This window comes from Choloepus didactylus, chromosome 22 (assembly GCF_015220235.1).
Source record: "Choloepus didactylus isolate mChoDid1 chromosome 22, mChoDid1.pri, whole genome shotgun sequence".
Classification (NCBI taxonomy): Eukaryota; Metazoa; Chordata; class Mammalia; order Pilosa; family Megalonychidae; genus Choloepus; species Choloepus didactylus.
In genome coordinates this window covers 8,602,001-8,627,654 of record NC_051328.1, presented here as the reverse complement: position 1 = coordinate 8,627,654, position 25,654 = coordinate 8,602,001, and the positions used below count along the sequence as shown (strand labels likewise).

General features: G+C 36.7%; 2 protein-coding genes and 1 pseudogene across 4 annotated transcripts in view; 2 read left to right on the top strand and 1 right to left on the bottom strand.

Moving 5' to 3' along the window:
- The window catches only part of CHD9 (chromodomain helicase DNA binding protein 9), a 284,977-nt gene that overhangs the window by 156,238 nt on the left and 103,085 nt on the right, over positions 1 to 25,654 (bottom strand). For all 3 annotated transcript variants that reach the window (XM_037816043.1, XM_037816042.1, XM_037816041.1), the window contains exon 2: positions 18,434 to 20,058. In XM_037816043.1, coding sequence (XP_037671971.1) covers positions 18,434 to 19,894 — 1,461 coding nt within the window. In that variant the 5' untranslated portion in view covers positions 19,895 to 20,058. The remainder of the gene's footprint in view (positions 1 to 18,433; positions 20,059 to 25,654) is intronic.
- LOC119519032 lies at positions 6,208 to 7,116 on the top strand (annotated as a pseudogene).
- On the top strand, positions 22,466 to 22,786 carry LOC119518724 (28S ribosomal protein S33, mitochondrial-like). The gene has a single exon (XM_037816050.1). It carries the CDS (start codon positions 22,466 to 22,468, stop codon positions 22,784 to 22,786), a length of 321 nt encoding a protein of 106 aa, XP_037671978.1.

Genomic DNA, 25,654 nt, shown 5'->3' with positions numbered 1-25,654 from the left:
GTAATATGCTTCCACTAACTGTAACAAAGGCAATATACCAAAGCTAAATGTCTACAAAAGGGGGATATAAGAGAGGATTATGGGGATTCTTAGTGTTGGTGATGTTGTCTGACTTCATTTTAAATTTCTTCTTTTGTTGCTTTTTAGTTGTCAGCTTTTTTCTTCCTTTTTCTTTTTACTTTTTTCACCTCTTCCTCTTTCTTTGTGGAAGAAATGGAAATGTCCTAATATAGATAATGGTGGTGAATGCATAAGTATGTGATTATACAGGGAACCACTGATTGTTTACTAAGGACGGAATGTATGGTGTGTGAATAAAAGCATTTAAAAAATAAACAGAGGGATACAAGTGCAGGGGAAAATGTGGAGAAAGGGATGTACCTAATCACCGTTGGTAGGGAAGTAGAATGGTGCAGCCCATTTGGAGGGAAGTGTGGTGGTTCCACAGGAAGCTAAGTATGGGGTTGCCATATGGTCCTCCAACTTGGTTACTGGGTATATACTTGGAAAAAGTGAAGAGAGGGACATGAAAGAACATTTGCACACATTTATGGTGTCAGTATTCATGATTTGTAGTGGATGAAGGTGACCAAGGGTACATCTAATGATGAATGAAATGGCGAACTGTGAATGGAATATTGAGCTACTACAAGAAGGAGTGAAATTGTGAGGTGAGTGGACATTGAGGACAGTATGTTGAATGAAATAGACCAGAAATGAAAAGAAAAATATTATAACGCCTCACTAATATGGGCTAAATATAACATGCAAACTCTGAGAATTGAGTTTGAGAGCATAGGTTATCAAGAGAAGGCTTATTGTAAAGGCTCCTAGACTGTAAGCTCTTTTATCAGTTCCATCTATTCCTAAATTGTAATGGTTATTTCTAAATTCTGAGATGCTGAGCTCTTTGTGTATAATCTGGTCAGTCCCTGGAACTTTGGGTACCTGTACGACATCTAAGACTCAGAGCCAGAGTTTGGCAGCTATGAATCTCAGCATTAAACCATACAGCAAATGTTCAGACTTAGATATGAACTAAATGGACTTGGTTAGGACTAAGGTAAATCAGGCTGAAAGATAAAGAATGATATTGATGGCATTTTTGAAGCTTCAGCTTCTGCATGGAACCAAAGGAAGAGATGTTTATCAGTTGCAAGATGTACAACTGATAAACATCTTTTCTAACACATTATATAATTTGGCCTGTATCGTCTGTTTATTCAAACAACATAATTACATGGAGCATTCACTGGGGAGTCAGGTCTGGTTGGTTTGTGCAGGTTATTGTGAAGCCCCAATACATCCCAGAATAATTCTGGTAGAGAATGAATGATGACGTATTTGCAAAGCCTCCTTGAGGGTCAGGGGGAAAATGTGGAAATATTAAATTTCCCCACCTGGGGAATTAATCATATTCTCACAAGCAATGGGGACAACCAAATTATAAGGCAGGGCCCTCGATCTTGGGGCTTGCCTTTATGAAGTTTGTTACTACAAGGGAGAGGCTAAGCCTACTTAAAATTGTGCCTAAGAGTCAACCCCAGAGAACCTCTTTTGTTGTTAGATGTGTGGCATCTCTAAGCCAACTCTGCAGGTAAACTCACTACCCTTCCCCATATGTGGGAAGAGACTCTCAGGGGTGTGGATCTCCCTGGCAACATGGGACATGACTCGCGGGGATTAGCTTGGCCCTGGCATTGTTGGATTGAGAAAGCCTCTTGGACCAAAATGGGAAGCAAAATGAAACAAAATAAAGTTTCAGTGGCTGAGAGATCTCAAATAAAGTCAAGAGATCATTCTGGAAGTTATTCTTGTGCATTATATAGATATCCCTTTTAAGTTTTTAGTGTATTGGAGTGGCTAGAAGGAAATACCCAAGACGTGGAACTGCAACCTGGTAGCTCTTCAAAGAGTTGTCAAAGAGTTTAAGTAAGATTGGTATCAGTTCTTTTTGGAAAGTTTGGTAGACTTCCCCTGTGAAGCCATCTGGCCCTGGGCATTTATTTGTGGGAAGCTTTTTGATGACTGACTGGATCTCTCTGCTTGTGATTGGTTGGTTAAGGTCTTGTATTTCTTCTCTGGTCAGTCTAGGTTTTTCATGTTTCCAGGAAATCGTCCATTTCTTCTACATCATCCAGTTTGTTGGCATACAATAAGTATTTATATTTATAAAAAATATTTTTTAATAATTTTTAAAATTTCTTTGGGATCGGCAGTAATGTCATCTTTCTCATTCTTTATTTTGTTTATATGGGTCTTCTATTTGATTTTGTCAGTCCAGCTAGGGGCTTAATTGTTAATGTTGCTGATCTCAAGGAACCAACTTTTGGTGTTATTTACTCTCTGTATTGTTTTTTTTGTTGTTGTTGTTCTCTATGTCATTTATTTCTGCTTTAACACTTGTTATTTCTTTTCTTCTGTTTGGTTTAGGATTGGTTTGTGTTCATTTTCTAGCTTCTTCAGTTGATTCATTAGTTCTTTGATTTTAGCTCTTTCTTCCTTTTTGATGTATGCATTTAGTGCTATAAATTTCCCCCTCAGTACTGCTTTTGCTGCATGCCATAGGCTTTGATATGTTGTGTTCTCATTTTCATTCATCTCTATATATTTAACAATTTCTCTTGCTTTTTCTTCTTCAACCCATTGATTCTTTAGGAGCATGTTGTTTCACCCCCAGGTATTTATGAATTTTCTAAGTCTCTGATGGTTATTGACTTCTAATTGTATTCCATTGTGGTCAGAGAATGTGCTGTGAATAATTTCAATTTTTTTAAATTTATTGAGTCTTGTTTTATATTCCAGCATATGATCTATTCTGGAGAAAGTTCCATGAGCACTAGAGAAGAATGTGTATCCTGGTGATCTGGGATGTAATGCTCTATATATGTCTGTTAAATAAAATTCATTTATCAGATTGTTTAGGTTTTCAATTTCCTTATTGGTCTTCTGTCTGGTTGATCTATCTACAGGAGCGAGTGATGTGCTGAAGTCTCCCACAATTATTGTGGAAACATCAATTGCTTCCTTCAGTTTTGCCGATGTTTGTCTCATGTATTTCGTGGCACCATGACTGGGTGCATAAACATTTATGATTGTTATTTCTTCACTGCCCCTTTTATTGGTATGCAGTAGCCTTCTTTGTCTCTCGTAACATCCTTGCATTTAAAGTCTCTTTTATCTGCAATTAATATTGCTACTCCTGCTTTCTTCTGGCTGCAGCTTGCATGAAATATTTTTTTCCATCCTTTCACTTTTGATTTCTTTGTGCCCTGTGACTAAGATGAGTCTCCTGTATGCAACATATTGATGGTTCATATTTTTTGATAGATTCTGCCAATCTATATCTTTTAACTGGGGAGTTTAGTCCATTTCCATTCAATTTTATTATTGTGAATGCATTACTTTAATCAGCCATCCTACCCTTTGGTTTATGTTTGTCAGATGTATTTCTTCCCTTTCTCTCTTAATGTCCTTTAACATACCCATACTGAATCTCTTTAGTACTGAACCTTTCTCTATATCTCATTCTCCTTTCCTTCTTTCTCTGTTGGGGGGGCTCCCTTTAGTATCTCTTGTAGGGCAGGTCGCTTGTTAGCAAATTCTCTCAGCATGTGTTTGTCTGTGAAAAATTTAAGCTTTCCATCAAATCTGGAAGAGAGCTTTGCTGGATAAAGAATTCTTGGTTGGAAATTTTTCTCTCTTAGAATTTTAAATATGTCGTGTCACTGCTCTCACCTCCATGGTAGCTGCTAAGTACTCACTACTTAGTCTTATGCTGTTTCCTTTGTAAGTGGTGAACTGCTTTTCTCTTGCTGCTTTCATAACTTTCTCCTCTTTAGTATCTGACATTCTGATTAGAATATATCTTGGAGTAGGTTCATCTGCATTTATTCTATTTCAAGTTCACTGGGCATTTATGATTTGTATATTTATGATGTTTAGAAGATTTGGGAAGTTTTCCCCAACAATTTCTTTAAATACTCTTCCTAGACCCTTAATCTTCTCTTCTCCTTCTGGAACACCAATGACTCTTACATTTGGACGTTTTATATTACCTGTCATATCTCTGAGGTTCATTTAGATTTTTTTCAAATTTTTTCCGCATTCTTTCTTTTGTTCTTTCATTTTCTGTTCTGTTGTCCTCAAGGTCACTGATTCACTGTTCAGCTTCCTCTAGTCTTGTACTACGAGTATCCAGAATCTTTTTAATTTAGTTGACAGTTTCTTTTATTTCCATAAGATCATCTACTTTTTTTTATATACTCTTGCAATTTCTTCTTTATGCTCTTCTAGGGTCTTCTTCATTTGCGTTATATCCTGTGCGATGCTCTTGTTGTTCATCTTCAGTTCTTTGATTAATTGTGCCAAGTACTGTGTCTCCTGTGATCTTCTGACTTGGGTGTTTAGGTTTGGGTTATCCATATTGTCTGATTTTTCCATAAAATGTTTTTGGCCTCTTGGCATTTGTTAACTTGATAGGGTTCCTTTAGGATATGTAGGCTGATTCAAACACTTATCTCTAATTTGTCACATCTACAGCTTGGTGGAGTACACTTTCTCTAACTAACCAGAAGGTGGCCTCTGCGAGCCACCTATTCCCCTCCAGCCAGTTCTCCTCAACTTTGTCTTTATGGTGAGTGGGGGTGTGTCTTGTGGGAGTCCAACTGGTGTACCAAGTTTGCATGTGTAGTTCGTGCTGCCTGCCCTGAATGTGGGGTGTGTGTCTGAGCAGTTTGGGAGGGAGGGTGGCTTTAATAATGAAATCTCCCTGGTGTTCCTAGAGATTTAAAGCTGTGGCAATAGTCTAATCCTTCAGTTCAGTCTCGCCACAGTTTGTTTCTGCCGCTGACCCCTAAGTCCTTGGCACTGGCATATGTTCCCTGGGACGTGCGAGTGGGTTCCTCTTCCAAGCCGTGCCCTCCTAGGGCCTCTGCTGAGGGAAGACTGTGCTACGTCACAGGTGTGTGCTGTCCTTCAAGGGACGTTCTCGGCCACAGGGCTGTGTAGGGGCATTCCCAGTCTGCTGAAAGGATGGCTGACGGGGGCGTGTTAATTTCCCCCTTTTCACACAGCTCTACCTTGCCAGCTCTGGGACAATTAGCTGCAGGTGCAGCAAAATCTCTTGTCCACACCTGATATTGTGGCACGTGTTCTTGTTGTTTGAAACACTTCCCATCAGAGTGGGTTGTTTGGGGCAGCTCTGGGCTATGGCGCTGGCACGGGGCAGGAGCATTCCCAGCCTGCCTGGAAGATGGCTGTAAGGGGATACCCCATTTTCTTGAGAAGTTAATGGTGTTCAGCGCATTTTCTCAGCCACTAGACTTATTGTGTTGTCTCTCAGAGCCATCTTAGCTCTGCTCTTGCCTAGGCCCAAATTCCAAGTGTTTGAGGTTTCCTGTAATGGGCTTCTTAGAGTAATTGTTTTAGAAAAAGAGAAAAAGTTAAAAAAAAAAAAAAAAAGAAAGAAAGAAAAGAAAGAAAAAGAAAAAGAAAAAGAAGGGCCCTCCTTGCAGATCTAATGGGCTATTGAAATGCTAAGAGACAAGGAGATTAGGGCCATTAAGGAACAATCAAGGAAGCAGAGAAACTGGCTCTTCAGACAAGGGACCTCGCATATGCGCCTGATCCTGTTTGAGCCCTGCCCTTTTCCATTTTATGTTCATTGGAACTCCAAAAAGTCTCTGTTTTTATTTTTGGGTTGTTTGCTTTTTTTGTTGTTTTTTGGGGTTTTTTTTTTGGTTTTTTGCTGCTTTTGCTAGCCCTATCTCCTCTCTGTAGGGCTGACAGCTCCCGGATTATCCAGTATCTGGTCTCAGTCTAACTATATTTGGAGCTTTGATCAACAGTCTGAATTTTCAATCAGAGCCACAACTGTAGTTCTCACTCCTGGTTCCCAGCACCGATGGCCCCTCCTCCCATGGGACCGAGCCTGGCAGGGAGGCACATGGGTCCCCTGGCTGCGAGAACTTACAGATTTCGCTGATCTCAGCTGTTCCACGCATTCTTCAGTGCTGTATGAAGTATGCCCAAAGCCAAATTGCTCTCCAGTGTCCAGTCCACATGGTTCCTGGCTTTCCACCTACTGCCCTGGAGGAGGAACCTCCACTCTTTTTAAAGAAGTATCCTATCTATTAATTTCAAAGGGGAAAAGGTACCTTTAATATGTGATAAAACTTAGCACCGATAAGGAGAAAAATAAACATGATGGCTCTTAAGGTGAGGCAACAGAAGGACACATCATCATCTATGCAACATTCCTGCCAAAAAAGGTTTAACATGAATTATGATGAAGGAATCAGACAAATCCAGAAAACTAGCCTGGACTTTAAAAAGAAGAAGGGGAAAAAAGAAAAGGCAGGGAAAACCTCTACCAAATTAAAGTAGATTAAAGACACACAACTAAATGCAATGCCTGACCCTTGTTTTGGATCCTGGATATTAAAATAAAAAGCTCTAGATCTCTGTAGACCCATCGCTTAGAGAGACACCAGAGAACCCATCATCGCCCCCTTCGCATCCCTGGCCTCTGGTATCCTGTTGTTGCTGTGGCTAACAGCCCCCAGTAGAGCCTGTACCTGTGCCCCACCCAAGCCACAGACAGTCTTCTGCAGCTCGGATCTTGTCATCAGGGTCAAGTTCGTGGAGCCCGCAGAAGTCAATCAGACTGACTTATACTAGCGTTATGAGATCAAGATGACCAAGATGTTCAAAGGATTTAACGCTTTGGGGGATGCCCCCGATATCTGGCTCATCTATACCCCTGCCATGGAGACCGTCTGTGGATACTTCCACAGGTCCCAGAACCACAGCGAAGAGTTTCTCATTGCTGGACAACTGAGGAATGGAAACTTATACATCATTACCTGCAGCTTCGTGGTTCCCTGGAGCAGTCTGAGCTTTGCTCAGCGCCGGGGTTTCACCAAGACCTACTCTGCTGGCTGTGAGGAATGCACAGTGTTTCCTTGTTCATCCATCCCCTCAGGCAATGAGCCTGTGGACTGCCTCGCAGGCTCTGAGAAGGGCTTCCAGAGCTGCCACCTTGCTTGCCTGCCACAGGAGCCAGGACTGTGCACCTGGCAGTCCCTGCAGTCCCTACAGCCCTGAATGGCCTGAATCCTGCCTTAAGCAGAAGCCTGAGCCTGCCCAGTGTTCACCCCCTTTCCAACTCCCAACTTTCTCCCAGCTGATGAAATAAAAAGAACTACCACCGAAAATAAATAAATAAATAAATAAAATAAAGAGCTCTAAAGAATATTATTGATACAACCAAGGAATTTGAATTTGTACCATGTATTATATATTATTAGCACATGTTAAATTTCTTGGGGGTGATAAAAGCAGTGTATTCGTGTGGAAGAACTTACCTATTCTAAGAAGAGTCTGGTAAAATATTTAGGGACAAAGTGCCATGATGTCTGTGATTTACTTTCAAACCGTTCAGCAAAAGAAAAAGAAAAAATTAAAAAAACAATTAGAGAAGCCAAATGTGGCCAAAAAATGGGTGGGAGTAGGTGAAGTTGTATTATTCTTTCAACTTTTCTCTAAGTTTAATTTTTTTCAAAATAAAACATCAGGTAAAATAAATGACACTTTCAATATAGAAAGTCTGAAGAAATTCACAATATTGGCATTTCTAATATTGCCTAAGCTGACCAAGAGTCATCTTTTTTCTTGTAAAATGACAAAATACATGTTTCACAGTCCTAGCCTTAAAAACTTTTTTTCATTTGTACTTATAGCACTTAGCTCAGTAGCTGATGTAAATAACAGGTGCTCAATGAATGTTTGTTGTTTCTGCTGCTATAAATGAAAGGCAGTTTGGTACAGTAGAATGTGAAAGAATTTAGAGCCAAGTCTCCAAAGTTATAGCATTTATTAGCTGTCTGACTTGGACAGGTCACTTTCCTTTCCTACACATTGGATACTTCACTGTAAATTCTGAGAAATAGTAACAACTTACATATTTCCCAGGTGTTTACTAAAAATTCAAATAATGTAAGTAAAATCACTTTGTTATGTACTGTGCAAATGTTATTGCTGTTAACTAGACTCTCAATGTTTACAATCTTCATTAAGAAAACATTTCTAATAAACATATTCAACAAATGAGTGAACAAATTATTTATGCTATGTTTGGGAAACAACTGAACAAGTCAGACAAGGTTCCCGCTCCTATAGGATATAGATTAAAAAAGTAAGCATAAATATAAATAAAATAATTACAGATTTCCAAAGTACCATGAAACAAAGAGCTAAGCTAGAAACTTAGAGGAATGAATACCTGCTTTAAAGGGGAAATCAATTTTTTGTTTGTAAATCACTCATAACAAATCACTTAGCTGGAGAATGAAGGGAAAGTGCTAGAAACCACTGTCAATTGATAATGAATCAGAAATGAAAGGAGAACTCTAAAATTATAATATAGATCAATGGGAAAGTATGACAATTTTCAATGTGAGTTCTTCCAAGCCTTACCTTATTCATCTTTGCAACCTCGGTGCCCAGTATAATCTGTTATACATGGTAGCTAGCCAATAAAAACTAACCAAATAAAAGCAGTAAAAATGCAGTATTTCCAAAAACTCAGACGTCATAAAAAGATCCATTCACATTTATATAATTTAAACCTACATTTCAGAAGCTACAATGAGGGTACATTTTAAATGAAGACATAGTTAACAACTTAAGACGCATTAAAAGCTGCATGCATAAAAAAAAAAACTTTGAAAGTATTTATCACTAATTTGGGACAACCAGTTAAAATTTTATATTTCACTGACACATTAAATATTGTTTCTGACCTTAATGTGGTTATAACTTATTTCTGATTACCTTAATTAAAGACTATAAAGTTTAATCTATAAAAGGAATTTGCTAACTAGTTATATACAACAGCGAGCACCCCGGTTTTTGTTTTTTGTTTTGTACATGAGGATAGAGTAAAATTTTGTCCAGCTCTAAAATTTTCTGATTCTGTGAAATGGTCAAGGTAAAGTTGTACTGTTTTCAGGTATATACAAAAATATATTCATGTAGGAAAAAACCTCATTTAAAGATTTTCCTCCTTTCATAATGTGTAAGGTACTACTTGCATAGTTAAGTACAAGGTTTAGCATAGCAAATGACCAGATTTTATTTAACTGAAAACCGTAGTGCATGCTTCCTAACTTGTGCTTACCATCTCTTTCCATGTATTACCCATACAATATTGTATTAAAATATTTCCTTAATTTCACATCATTTTAGTCTAAAGAAACCTAGTCAACCACATTTAAGTATTCAAATACAGTTTTGACCTCATGTTATAATTCTAGAAATAAAATCTGATGACTCTGTTGGCCCTAATACATTATTTTCAATTTCAGACCTTAATGATAAATAAATTACTGAGTGGTCCTAAAATATTTGTACCTCACCAATAAAATTAAACGTAACAAAGGATTCTTTCAGACCTACTTTGTAGTTTGGCTTGAAACTCACATGATCTTCACATACTGCAGTAATCCACAAATTTCTCACCAATGCGCTGCCTTTTCTCCGCTCCCGGAATTTACTTCCTGTTCACCTCTCACCCTTAAGTATGCATGCTGGAAGCCAAGAGCCTTAACTCCACTGTTAACAACTGCAGTTTCTGTTTCTCAGTTTCCTGGCACACAGCTCAGAGCTCAACTCTTCAACTCTATAGTTACAATTTAATAATTAAGAGCATACTAGCTAACATTCCACAAATTTCCCAGTTTAAAATAGAACATTTTAATCTCTAAGATTTCCCAAAAATGTCAAAACCAAAAACTAGTCCACTTTAACTGAAACAAAGCAACCAACCAAAAGGGAAATCCCTGGATAGAATTTCCATTTTGTGCTTGGGCTTAGTCAGACTGTCAAGAATATTGAAACTTCTTAAAAGCAAAACCATGCCTAAAGCTTGCAACTGACTGTGTGTTAAAACTTCAACTTCCATGTGAAACCAAGGGAAGAGATGTTTATTTGATGTAGGATCTATATTTTCTAAACAATATAGCTTCTACAGTCAGTTTGTTCAAACACTACAATTACATGGAACTTTGAATAGGAAGTGAGCTATGGTAGGTCCGTATAGATTAGAATGAAACAGCAACACATCCTAAAGTAATTTGGGTGGAGAATAAAAATATATATTTGGGGCCCCCCTGAAGAGCTGGGGAAGATGCAGAGGTGCTGGACGTCCTCACCTGGATTGTTGCTGATGTTCTCACAAACACTGGGGACTGACGGCTTGATGTGCTGAGCCCTCTGTCTTGGGGCTGGCCCCTATGAAGCTGGTTGCTGCAAGGAGAAGCTAAATCTGCTTATAATTGTGCCTAAGAGTCGCCCCAAGTGCCTCTTTGTTGCTCAGATGTGGCCCTCTCTCTAAGTCACCTTGGCGAGTGATCTCGCTGCCCTCCCCTCTACATGGGACCTGACTCCCAGGGGTGTAAATCTCCCTGGCAACACAGGATATGACTCCCGGGGCTGAATTCGGACCTGGCATCACGGGATTGAAATCATCTTCTTGACCAAAAGGGGGACGCAAAATGAAACAAAATAAAGCTTCAGTGGCTGAGAGATTTCAAATGGAGTTGGAGAGGTCACTCTGGTGGACATTCTTACGCACTATATAGATAACACTTTTTAGGTTTTAATACACTGGAATAGCCAGAAGTAAATACCTGAAACTATCAAACTCCAGCCCATAGCTTTGACTCTTGAAGACGAGTGTACAACAATGTAGTTTACAAGGGGTGACAGTACAACTGTGAAAACCTTGTGGATCGCACTCCCTTTATCCAGTGCATTAATGGATGTGTAGAAAAATGGGGACAAAACCTAAATGAAAAATAGGTTGGGATGGGGGGGGTGATTTGGGTGTTCTTTTTTATTTTTATTTTTTATTCTTATTCTGATTCTTTCTGGTATAAGGAAAATGTTCAAAAATAGATTGGGGTGATGAATGCACAGCTATCTGATGGTACTGTGAGTAGTTGATTGTACACCATGGATGACTTTATGGTATGTGAATATATCTCAATAAAACTGAATTTGAAAAAAAAAGCGATACAATGTCAAATGCATAAAGATTTAAATAAATCCTGATTTATGATAAAAACGGGGATGGACCTTTATAAAAATTCCAATTATTCAATAGATAATCACAATATTACTTAGGTAGTTATTCCTCCCCTTTTGCCTTTGCACAAAAATGAAGTGACAATTTTTTTTTTTTTTGTGAGTATATTTGTTTTCTGACTTAAGAAAAGGCACTACTGTAAAAAAAAAAAAAAATAGTTATTAACAGCTTGGAATCTTCTGAGTCCAAATGGGCATGAGAAAAGTACAGCAAATCCTTTGTTTTAGTTTTATATAAGTATCCCTTTCTTTTTAATAACATACCTACAAAATTAGTAATGTATCTGCTTTAAGATAATTCTAAAATATCTAATGTGTTTCAACAGATTCTTACTTAGGGAAGGGTAATTCTGGAGGTTTAAGAATAACCATAAAAATGTGAACATACTAGACCTCCCTATAAAAATCTTCTCTTCTTCTTTTCCCTAACAGAGGATTCTGAGTGACCAAATTTCTGTATTTTTTCCTGCTGTCAGGCTCATGCCAAACTAGATTCATTTCTTCTTTCCACCCAGAGTTCTGTCTTTACTCACTACACATTCTCCTTGGCAATCTCCATGACTTCCTCAGCTACAGCTTTCACTTCTATACTATTCCAGATCTGTTTTCCAAGCCCCACACTCCAGAAGTTCAGAAACACATTTCCAATTGTTACTTACACATCCCAAGCTTACGAGTTGTTCTTTAAGGTTTCTTATTTCTGTCAATGGTGCCATCATTTCCCCAATCACCCAGATATGAAACTAGTCAGTTGATTTCTCCCCTCACTTTATACCTAATAGGTAATCAGTTATCAAATTCTACATGAACTTTTGCCGAAACTGTTTTAATACTCCTTAACAGGTACTCCTTCTTCTATACTCATTCTCTTTCAATAGAGCTGAACTTTATGCAGAACTAATCTTGTCATTTCCCTGGATCCATCAGCATCAATAATTTTCCACATCCTACTAAAATCCAAAACCGTCTCCAGCCTTGTCTCTTGCTACTCCTTTGTACATAACAGACTATGTTCCTGCCAAGCTGTACTCTGCCATCTCCCTGACCACACCCGGCATTTTCCTTTTCTGTGTCTTTGATGATGTTTATTCTCTATGCCTCTTTCTTGCAGTCCCCTTGTCTCCATTTTTCACCTACTGAAATCCTACGCAAACTTTTGAATTTCACCTCCTTCATGAACCCTTGTCTAAAGTTACACAGACAAAGGAAATTTCTATTTCCCCTGAAAACCCACCATACTTTCTCTTATTGTGGGCCACTATGTCCTTCAGCTCATGCTAGATTTTAAACCTGAGAATAAAATCTACATCTTTATAATTCCAACAGAACAAGATTCCTCTTACTGGGTATTTACCTTTGGTTAAAGGAGAAAACCTGAATGTGTCATCAGTGGGGGAAAAACGGAAAATTAGTGTTAGCAATCTAAGCTGGGAAGAGTTGGGCCTTCATTAACAGAGTATGTAAACACAGGAACTTCTCGGGTTGGAAATGGGAAAATAATGGGACCTGTATTAGGGTATATGGGATTTTGAAACCAGAATAAATAGCAAGCTTTTGCTAATAATGGAGGGAGACTGACTTAAGGTGAAAAGGTTCTGAGATGTTGGGCAACTGACTGATAATGATTCTAAGCCCAGATGTTAGCATGGAATAGTAGGAGGAAATGCTGATTTTCAAAGTAGATAAAAATAAGCCTTAAAAATTTAGCTAATGACAATGTTTGAATAAATCAATGCTATGGTGAAAAGAACATTCTTTTTCTACAAATTCTCCTTGGCAATCTAATTCATTCCTTCAGCTATAGCTTTTACTTTTAAGCTATTCTAAACCCAAGCCTAACTTCTTTCCAGAACTTCAGAAACATATGCATGTCTGAAGAAAATTAAGCAATGAAGAAAATGGCCATCACAAAGTCCATTTTCTTAATGTGAAAGAAGGAAATGTAATAAACCTCAAGCCAATTTATAATGGGCAAAATTATAAATCATATATATAATACATAAAATTATAGTTACAGATTTAATAGGCTACTTTATCTAACCTCCCTAGCGAATTATATCATCTTTTACAGAGGACAGCTTAAAAGATGTAAGGTATACCAAATGACACTGTGGCAGGCAGAATACCCACTCCTCCCCAATCCCCACTTCCCCCACCCACCCTGGCCAAAGATGTCCATGTCCTAATCCCTGAGAGTGTTAAATTACATGACAAAAGAGACTCTGCAGATGTAATTGAGGTTAAGGACCTTAAAACAGGGAAATTATCCTGGATTATCCAGGTGGGCCAAATCCAGTCACATCAATCCTTAAAAGGAGAGAACTTTCTCAGGCTGGAAACAGAAGAGATGCAGCAGCAGAAGTCAGAATTGAAGCACAAAAAAGGATCTGAGGTACTTTTGCTGACTTAAAGATGAACGGGACCAAGGATCTCAGTCCTACAGTTACAAGTAACTGAATTCTGCCCAAGAACCTGAATGAGCTTGGAAGAGATTCTTCCCCAGAGAATTGAAAAAGGAACCCAGCCCTGCCAACACTTTGATTTTGCCTTAGACTTTAAGCAGAGTATCCAGCTGAGCCTGTCTGGGCTTCTGACCTATAGAATTGGGAACAATGTTATTGAAGCCACTAAGTATGTGGTAATTTGTTATGGCACAAACAAGAAACTGACAACACACTAGAACTATTTATATAGTCACAAGTAATTACTCCCTGGGGGTTTCAGTACACTACAACAACACACACTAATGTATATCCTGGTACCTTGCACATGGAGGCATTTAATAACTATTTGATTAACTGATATAACTAAAAATTAACCCAGAGTCATTAATGAACTAGTAAATTACATGCCATTTATTAAGGCCAAAGAATAATAAATTTTAAAAAGATTTTTACCATCATCACCACTACCCTCTGGGGAAAAAAAAAAATGTATATATATATAATTAAATTTGGTGATGCCTAATAGAATATATTTCAATTATCTAGAAAACTTACTCATCCAAAGCAAACAATTCCCTGACACTGTTGGATAGGGGAGGACTCTTCATATTTCTTTACCTTTCTTCATTAACTGTAATTGCCTCTTAGGAACAAATAGAAAATATGAGTGATCTGCACTTGAACGAAACCTAAAATTACAACCATAGCATCTTGAAGAGTTGAAAACAACCTACCAATTTAGTCCATTTTCCACCCACCAAAGGAATTCCATCTATGACACATCTGAGCTATGCCATCTTCCTGCTTTCAGTGAAAGGGAGCTTTAATTGAAACTTTCTTATACCAAATAGTAATCTGCTTTTCTATGATTTCCACTTACTGATCTTAAATCTGACCTCTAAAATCCTGTGAATTATTTGAAGATAATTAACAGATTTATCTTTACGGCATTTCTTATTGTTCTATATACAATCTTATAAAAATGTCAGAACACTTTTAGAAGTAATAGCTTTTTTAGTTCGTTTAGTTTTTTTGTTGCTGTTTTGGGTTTTTCTGATTATTTGTTTTTGGTATTGCTATACCATTTTCCAATATAGCGAGAAAACATAAAATGCATGGTCTTCTCATGTTAAGGGAGAGAGTTAATGAAACCTAATAAAAAGTTAAGAAAAAGAAATTCTTTCCATAGAACTTGGAGAAACATCATCATAATATAAGAACTCCTTATTACTATAACATTACTGCTGTGTAGTTACCATGACCATCCAGAACATGCCAAAATTTACACAGGCAAAAATCTCATATGCTCCACCAAAATTGTCATAAAATCCACACATTAATTCATTTGAATTTCACATATTTAGAATATGTGAACCATAATTCTTTATATATGAAACTGACATACAATCATAATAATCATAATAATCCCCTACTTTGTCTACCAACCCATCATCTCTCTTCACCCCACAGGAAGCAACACCCAAATAGCATTTGCAAAGAATTAACAGGAAACTTGAGAACAGACTTTAATCAGTCAAAAAGTGTTCAAAACTGACGAGCCTTTTATCAGTTTTTGGACATTTAACAAAAAGAACAAGAAGCAAGCTAACAAAAACTCTGAAACAAAAAGGTGAGTAGACTTAAAACCTTATTAATTTATCAACATAGAATAAAATGATTTATGAAAGGTTGCCTATGTTGGATCTGAAAAGAATTTCTCTCATATAGAATGCTATCAATATGCTAGCATTAGGGACTACTTCAGTTCATCATTTCCCTCTATTCATTCCATAGCCATAAAAGGAAGTCATCCCGGGGAGGAATCTAGACCCGGCATTGTGGAATGGAGAACATCTTCTTGACCAAAGGGGGATGTGAAAGGAAATTAAATAAGCTTCAGTGGCAGAGAGATTCCAAAAGGAGCTGAGAGGTCACTCTGGTGGGCACTCTTACGCACAATACAGACAACCCTTTCTAAGTTCTAATGAATTGGAATAGCTAGCAGTAAATACCTGAAGCTATCCAACTACAACCCAGAACCCTTGACTCTTGAAGATGATTGTATAAAAATGTAGCTTATGAGGGGTGACAATGTGATTGGGAAAGACATATGGACTGACCACACTCCCCTCTGTCCAGTGTACGGGTGGATGAGTAGAAAAATAGAGGCAAAAAAAAAAGCACCCAGTGTTCTTTTTTACTTTAATTGTTCTTTTTCACTTTAATTTTTATTCTTATTATTTTTGTGTGTGTGGTAATGAAAATGTTCAAAAATTAATTTTGGTGATGAATGCACAACTATATAATGGTACTGTGAACAACTGCATGTACGCTTTGTGTGACTGCATAGTATGTGAATATATCTCAGTAAAATTGAATTTAAAAAAAGGAAGTCATTACTTCTTTTTAAGGTTTGAGAAACATGTTTAGAAAACACAAATTTAAAAAAAATATATATGAATTAAAATGATGACAAGGCCTTAGAAAAATAACCCTTGAAGACATCATGTTGCATGAAATAAGCCAGACAAAAAAGGACAAATATTGTATGATCTCACTGACATGAAAATAATTAGAATCAGCAAACCCATAGTGTCAGAATCTAGAATACAGGTTACCAGGAGATGGGGTGGGGATAGGGAATAGGGAATTAAGGCTTAAAATGTACAGCATTTCTTTTTGGTATGATGAAAAATTTTTGTAATGGATGGTGGTGATGGGAGCACAACATTGTGAATGTAACCGACTGCACTGAATTATATATCTGAATGTTGTTAAATGGGAAATTTTAGGTTTTATATATATGGTACTAGAATAAAAATTTTTTTAAAATCCATGGAACTGTACAACACAAACAGTAAAACCTAAGGTAAATCATGGACTATGGTTAATAGTACAATTATAAAATGGGCTTTCATCAATTGTAACAAATGCATCAATTGCATCAATGCAAGGTGTTAATAATACAGTGGTAAATGGGAATCCTGTATTTTATACATGATTGTTCTGTAAACCCACAACTTCTCTAATAAAAAAAAAAGAAAAAAATGTATGAATTAAAATAACAAGGTCTTAGAAAACATAAAATTAAGAAAAGTTAATAAGCCTCAGGCTCCATAACCTCAATTATACTCTGGACAAAATGATTAGTCAAACTAGTGAGAACTCTACATATAGAGTAGATAGATGACCCTAGGTTCCATAGGTAGAGGTTTTTTCCCCAGGGTTCTGACTAAGATGCTTGATCCTCCTCTAACAGAGGGAGCAAAATCATAATACTTACTCAATGCCACAAAGTTGTGGGGAGGGGGGAAAAGGGGAAGAGGGTTTTTAAATATCAATTTCAAATATCTTTACATCTATTTAGACATTGCAAAAAAACGTAGTGGGAATACCATTTGACACAGAACTAAAATCAACCCATTGGAAAAGACAGTTTTTGTCTTTTCCAAATACTTGAAGGCTTTGAAATGAAAAACAGGCCCCTAAATATTTAATTTCAAGAATGGTGGCAATTTCATTGTCCACCAAATCTCATAAGCAACCAAGTCTTTGAAGCATTTTATAATCCTTAATTTAACAAGATTTCAAAGAAACATGATAAAATATTACATTAAATACATTTTTCATTATAAAAGTACTATAGGACAAAAATTGTAGAAAATAAAATTGTAATTGCATTACCCTAAGTTATTTCTTTCCAGTTTTATTTTCATATGCATATTATTCACCAAAAAAAGTATAATAAAAACATTCATTAAAGAACAGTTACAAGCATTTTCACATGTTAGAACTCATTTAATCCTTTCAAAAGCCCTAATACGTAGATTCTATTATTGTTCATCCATTTTAACAATGAGGAAATGAGGCACAGAGAAGATATATAACTAGCCCAAAGTCTCATAGCTAATAAATGACAGGAGCTGCAATTCTAACTCAAACAGCCTGGTACCGGAGCCTGTACTCCTAAACACTTCACTTTACTGAGATCTTAATTTTTAATTTCGGATTTTTCTCCATCATTAACATTTTCTCAGTGTTAGTCTTCACAGTCTTTTTAATGCCTATAACAGTCTATCTGATAGGAGTATGATAATAAATTAAGCTGTTTCCATTTGTACCTTCTTATAGTAAGATAAACATCTTTGGGTTATCATTTTGCCATATTTGGATTATTGCAATGAAGTATTTTTATACTCGTAAGTGTACCACCAAATTGCCTTCCAGAATAACTGCATCAATTAAAAACGCCAAGAAAGTACCAATTATAAATTTGCCAGCATTAATATAAAAAATTTTTTCTAATCAGTAAAAATTAAACCTCATTTCAAACTGGATTTTTATTATTATGGTTGCATATCATTCTAGTCTTGTTTACTAGTTCCATTTCCTCTCATGACTTTTCAGTTTATGTGCTTTTTCTAGATATCCACTGAGATCTTAAAATTTTGCTTATCAATTTATACGAGCTTTTTATGAGAATAATAGCCCAGTTCTATCATATATGCAATAAAAATTTCCCAATCAGCTTCCCTTTTAATTATGATTATTGTTTAAGTTTTTGTTTGTTTGCTTGATAAAATACTCTTTCATTAAAGGCAATCATATTTGAAAGTTACAAGAGATGTTAAAACTTTACAACTTTCTAAATACAGACACACATCAATGATTCACTGCCAAATTTAAGACTGTTAAAGCAATATAAACCTATGTCAAAATATGCATATTCACTTAGCAAACAGAATTGTTGAGTTAGAAACCTTGAATATGTTGCACTAAAATTACCTCAATAAGGCCCACCTTATCCCCAATTGCCAAAATAAAAGTAGAGAGCTACATACCTGTCGCTGTAAACATAGGCGATTTCTGTCGTGTAAGTGCTGATGATTAGGAAGTGATGAATGCCAGGTCCGAGCCTGATTTTGCAACTGGGTTTGAGCCATATCAGATGGCCGTTTTACAAGATGTGTAGTAAATTGCTGATCAAGTGCATGATCTAAAACGTGACTTGAACTATCTTGTCCAAATGTTGACTCATCAAATTGCGGAAGGAGACCCTCCTGAAGGAGATCCTCTGGATCAAGTCCCGTGAATGACTCAGTTTGAGATTCCACTTGATGAAGTAAATTCTCTTCTAAAGATGAAAAGCCATTAGTTTCTACATGATCATTGAAATGGCCCATTTGAGTTCCTGAGTCAACAGGATCTGGGAAGTTCATGTGCACAGGAGATAATTTTGAATTGCTATAATTACCCTGAGGATGTGACGAATGCAACATTTGGAAATTATTTGAATTCAATGATGTATTGGGGTTTAGGATATGCTGAGTGGATTCTTGCTTGATTCCCCTATGAGGTGAAAAGGAATTACTTCCAGTAAAATCAGATAAAGTCTGATTTGTATGATTAGATGCAAGTACTGCAGAGGATTGAAGAAGATTGCTTGGTGATATATGATTACTAGAAAAAGAATAATGTGAGGAAAACTGTTGTGAATTATTACTGACAGAACAAGAAGTCATATTTGGAGAAGGACTGTTAAAATTTCCTTCTTGATGATTGCTACACTTGAGAAAGTGTATTGAAGCATTTGATGTTTGAGAAAATTGCTGCATTGAAAGAGATTGTTGTGAAGTAGATGCATTAGTAATTTGTGGTGGGTGGTTAATACTGACTCTATGTGAACCAGAAACGTTAACATCCATAAAATTTTTAGACTGGCTAAGAGAATTTTGCCCTGGGTTAAGATTGTTTCTGTTTTGTTGGGAACGTAGGGAAGGGCACTGTGTTTGTTGTTCATTGGCCTGGAATAAGGCAAAGTCATGGTGTGCCACAAAGCTTTTATTTTGATGCATAGAGTGTGAATGTCCTTGTTGGTGAAAAGGAGACCCATTTTGATTTGACATGCTGGTAACTGTCTGATGGCCCCACATTGGACTGCCATCTGCTACATCTGGAAACAAACCATTGGATTGGTTTTGGGGGTGGATGGGAGAACAATTAAACTGAGAGTGTGGAGATAACACATGTTCAACTGGGCTTCCAAAAGACTGATTAACTTGATGAAATTTCAATGAATCAAACTGATTTAACTGTTCAAAATCAGTCATCTTCTGATGTGTCGCAGTACCCTGAACTTGGTTCAGTGAGTCCATGTGCAAAGGTTCAAATTCTACACCCAAGTTCAATTCATCAACTAATGAAACAGGTCCTGGTTGTACAAATGCATCATCTGACAAATCTTCTAAGGTCTCACCAAAAAGATTGGCATCATCAAAAAAATCCATCATTGGATCTGTCATCTTGAAAATTCAGTAACAATCTGGGTTGTTCACTCCAAATGGAGTATATTCAGCTTCTTTGCAGTAGATATTATTGGATCATTTCCAAAGGTCATCAACTAATCCAAAACAGGTGATTGTTTATTATTGCTCTAGATAATGACATGTCATGAAGTGTCAGACTCCTAGGGAAATAAGAACAAAAACAATTTAAGTGTAATAATAAGTATTCATTAACAGTCTATAAACAAAGTTTATATATGGCTTAAAGAACATAAATCTCCATATATAGTATTTTACATTGTAGAATAATTCATTGCAAATAGCTCATTAACATTCTCTATAAGGAAAAAAAAATCTCCTGCAGAGAATATAACTATAACTATCTACATTTAGAAGTAATAATGTACATTACTTCATTGTGTAGTTCATACATTATGGTGAAACAATGTAAAGTAAACCTGGTACTAGTATGTCAGACTCTCTCTCTCCCATACCATGAAATGACCATTGCTCCCCAGCAGATCTAGCCAATGTATAAATATATATGTATTACACTTCCAAGTTATGACTTGTTAAGCTAAACATCAGACCTTCTTAGATTAGTAAGTGCATCCAGGATCTTTTAGCTCTAGACTCCAGAACCCATTTATTATTTCATAGGATATAAGTGGAAATGCCTCAAGAGGAGTAATTGTATGAGATCATGATAAGCTGGCCCTGAATAAGATAAAAGTTAGCCATCTAGTACATAGTAAGCTGACAGCATAGGTATGTGGTATGCTCTGGATGTCACTCCATATTTCTGCCATGATCCTCTTGCTCATCTACCATGGAAGATAAGCCCCTTGACAGCCAACTGACTTGGCCACCTGTGAAGCAAAAGCAAGCAACTTCCAGTTAACTACGTATTCATTTTCTCTGGAGTCCCCTCTATTAAATGATTTGGAATATACAATGTTGCTTATTATATTTCCTATATTGTGCAAATAAATGAGTCTGAGAATAAAGCTGGGGCAAAAACAAACAGTAGCTTGAGCTAAGAAATAAACTGGTCTTAAGATTAAGTGTTGAGAGAAAAATGATTAAACTCACACATAAGTCATATGTGAAAAAGATCTAACAGCTTCCTTGCTAATACAAAATAGATGGCATTAATGTTCCAGGCTTGTATTCATTCCAAACATTTTTAACAAAGATCAGACTCTAGACTGGGGAACACTGATAAGCCATTTATCAGGAAGGCAATGTCTTTTGTTTTTATAGGGATGTCTGAGCATTAATCAAGTGTATATACAATGTAAGTTACCAGAGCCAACATCATCGGTTATAAGGATACCAGTTAATACACCAGGAAGAAAGAAAAAAATACTGCCAATTAAACTATGATACTCTACCATTTATAATGTTTATTTTACAATTAATGACATAACTTTAAAAAATGTTTTTACATTTAGACTTATTCCAACAGATTTGACAATTTCTTCTGCCCTGAGGTGCTCTGCTTTGTCTATAAAACACTTGATTGTTGCTTTGCCACAAAATGTTGAATTGCTTTGTCTTTCCTTCAACAACAAATATTTGCTTTGCTAATATCAAATTTGTATTCTGCTGCTCTGTTTCTACGGCTTTCTGCATAGTCAATAACTTTTTGCTTAAATTATAATGTATTCTTTACAATGAAATTTTAAATGGCAATTAAACATGTGTAGAACCAACAATGTACATAACCCAACTGAAAAGTCAGCAATGTAAATAGCTATGACTAAGTTTGTACACACATAATGACAACTACTCCATGACCACCACCTGACAAATAGTGATTGAGACCCATCCTAATTTCAAAGATATCAACTATAAAAAAAATGCATCAAAGGATTAATTTCTTCAATAGTTAGAATGTATTAGAATCCGAACTATAGAAAACTACTGCACAATTGAACGTTAAAAGTAGATTATCTGCAAAAGGGGGATGTGAAAGGAAATGAAATAAGCTTCAGTGGCAGAGAGATTCCTAAACGAGCCGAGAGGTCACTCTGGTGGGCACTCTTATGCACACTTTAGACAACCCTTTTTAGGTTCTAAAGAATTGGGGTAGCTGGTGGTGGATACCTGAAACTATCAAACTACAACCCAGAACCCATGAATCTCGAAGACAGTTGTATAAAAATGTAGCTTATGAGGGGTGACAATGGGATTGGGAAAGCCATAAGGACCACACTCCACTTTGTCTAGTTTATGGATGGATGAGTAGAAAAGTAGGGGAAGGAAACAAACAGACAAAGGTACCCAGTGTTCTTTTTTACTTCAATTGCTCTTTTTCACTCTAATTATTATTCTTGTTATTTTTGTGTGTGTGCTAATGAAGGTGTCAGGGATTGATTTAGGTGATGAATGTACAACTATGTAATGGTACTGTAAACAATCGAAAGTACAATTTGTTTTGTATGACTGCATGGTATGTGAATATATCTCAATAAAATGATGATAAAAAAAAAAAAAAAAGTAGATTATCTGAACTGCTTTCTGGAAAAGCGGCGCATAGGAGAGCAAGGTCAGGGACAGAGAATCCCGTTCCTTGCTGCTCAAGAAATGTCTTCACTTTCAGAATATGGCTTGTGCATGACTCATCTGAGTGCCTGGCTATTTGGCGAAGTTGCCAGACACACTGATTCCAAATCCATGAAAGTAGTGAAACTGTTTAGTGAACAGCCTTTGGCCAAGAGGAAGGAGACTTACGACTGGTATACGAATCACAACACTTATTTTACACTTATGGGGATACTACATTTTCATGGCCTCTACAGAGATAAGCATCAAGGTTTTAGAGATAAGCAATTGCAACTAAAGAAGCTCAGTGGAAAGGCGAAACCAAGAAAAGGAGAAGGGAAAAGAGCAACAAAAAGAAAATAGTGTTGGTGCATCAAGAGAGAAAATTTCTTCTTCAATGATTGAGAGCAGAAGAAAGTGTATTTATTGTTTTTCCACATACTGTAGGAATCTAATCTTCCTAAATTGAAGGTTATTTGGAAGAACATGATCATCTCCATTCTAAAGTCCAATCTAGTTAAATTGTGACTGGTTGCTTGAACAGATTCTGATTCTGCAAAAATTTTTTTGGCCTTGGTTTTTTAATATGAGGTTTACCTAATTCTCTAAAGAAATGAATACATAAATTATTGTTTAAAGACTCATGTGGGGTAGGAATGGGATGTTGGAGAAGTGGAGGAGAGAATTCATTAAATGAGTATCCTGCAGTTTCCTCATTCTCCCTTCTTCCTTCCTCTCTTAACCAGCCCGAAGCTTCTTTTATCTCTCTGCTTGCTCACCCACTGTCTCCATCCACCAAACTCACAAACTTTATGTGCCTCTCCACCTACTCCTTTGAGAGAATCTAATAAGATAGATTTGTGGGATGAAAGGCTGTACTGAAAAATGGAGTACTGAGAACCTGCTATATACAAGGCACTGTGCAGGGCTCTGGAAATACAGCAGTTAGTAGGGGAAACAGTCTCTCCTACCTTCACAGAACTTTCAGTCTCACGGCAGAGACTAACATATATAATTATATAAATATAATTGTATTAAATTCTACAAGGGAAAAGTCCAGGCTCCTATGAAAGTGTGGGTGGGTGGATGGATGGGTGGATGGATGGATCCAGAGAGGTAACAGGGGGCCCACACCTCATCAGGGAGTTGAAAGAAGACCTCCCTAAAGAAGTGATGCTTAAATTGAAGGATAAGTATGAGTCAGCCAGAGAAGAATGGTGAAGAGAGTGTCTGAGACCCAGAGAACCCCATTTGCAAAGCCCTAAGGTAAGAAACTGTCATGTCCAAGGAATTGAAAAAAAGACCATTGTGATTAGTGTGTGGTTGGCCAGAGGGAAATAGAGGCCAGACCATGAAGGGCTTTGCACGTTTCTGTGAAAAAGCTTGGAATTTATCCAGAGGTTAGTGTGTGTAAGATGTGATCTGTATGAAAGATTACTGTTACCTGGCTAGGTGCTGATTTTATTGTATTCTAACTGAGTTTCCAATGAGGTTGTGAGGCCTTCTCTGATTCCTTTTTTTTTTTTTCCAGCAAGAGTTGTTCTGAAATCTAGCACTGTTCAATAAAAATTTTTAAGTGCGTTAAAAAAAAATTGGTTATCTGAATGATGTATTAGTTCATATATTCCTACTTATTCTAATTGTGATAATAGTGAACTTAACGTACAAATGTAAAACATTTTCCTGAATTTATACTGACTTACTATAGGCTCATATATTTGTTTTGTTTGATTCTTCAAAAAAATTATAGAATTTTTAAAAGACTATTCTGGAAACAAGTTTATGATATCCCAGAAGCAGGAATATCCCATATAGAAAGAACTGGTATAGTCCTTCTAATTTTTTTACATTATGGTAAATTATGCTAAAGCAGAGTATCTTCTACATTTATGTAACCTGTTTAACTCAGGTTACATAAATATGGGGAAAAGTGGAAATTTTAGCCAAGAAAACAATTTTGTTATCCATTCACTCATTCAATGAACATTTACTGATAGACAATTTCTAGGCACCAGAATGATAAATAATAAATGACCTCTGAAGGGGAATATAGACAGGTAAATGGACCATTACCAATACATGTTATTTGTGCTTTAAGGTAAGCATAAAGCAGGACCACCTAATGGGGAAGAAATGAATATAGATACCCATACCAGTACTAAAAAACCATGCATCTCATATGTGACAAGACAGTGTCAACCTTAGCTATAAAAATAGGGACTAAAGGTGAACTATGAAAAAATGCCCATAAAATCTAATAAAGCATGTTTTCTAATTTGAACAGCTTATTCTACAATTGACACAATTCTCACTCCTCCATATAATTTTAACTTACTATTCAATTAAGCAATTATTTACCAACAGTCCATTACATCTAAAGTACCTTTTGCAGGAACTACAAAAGTCTCTACCCTCAGGAGCTCAGACTCTAACAGGGGAGGAAGAGCATGAGAAAAGCACATTATATTGAACAGAAATATGGTAAATGTGACCTAAGAGAAGCACAAGTTCATCTATAAGATGACGTATAAAGGGAAGAGAACATATTTGGCAACTTAATCAGGAAAAGCTTTTTAGAACAGGTAGCATCTGAGGGGATCCTTATAAAGGGATCTGAAGAAGCAGCCCAGGCAAACAATTCAGAAGGAGTAAAAGAATGGAAGCAAAGAAGTAACTACCTGCTTAGGGAATGGTATGGCCATTGCATCGACTTACAAAGGGAGAAAACTAGAAAATAAAACAATGGGGAAAAGGGCAGAAATATAAGTTGGAACAATGTTGTCGAGTCTTGTTAATCAAATTCATTAAAGCAGTATATTTGGGGAGACAGAATTCTAAGGTTGAGACAAGTATTTAGAATCAAAATCAAATTATTTCTTGAAAGCAGTGACCAAACAGATATCTACAGACTGATGTTCACAACAGCATTGTTCACAATTGCCAAGAGAAGGAAACAATCCAAATGTCCTTCAACAGATAAGAAGATAAACAAAATGTGGTATAGACACACGATGGAATACTACACAGAAGTGAGAAGGGAAGAGGTCGTGAAACATATAACAACATGGATGAACCTTGAAGACATAAGGCTGAGTGAAATATGTCAGGCACAAAAAGAGAGAGTGTTATGTTACCACTAACGTGAACTCCATGAAAAATGTAAAATAAATGGTTTATATTGTAGAATGTGGGGGACCTAGTGATAGACAGCAAATAGTGAAGGGGGAACGA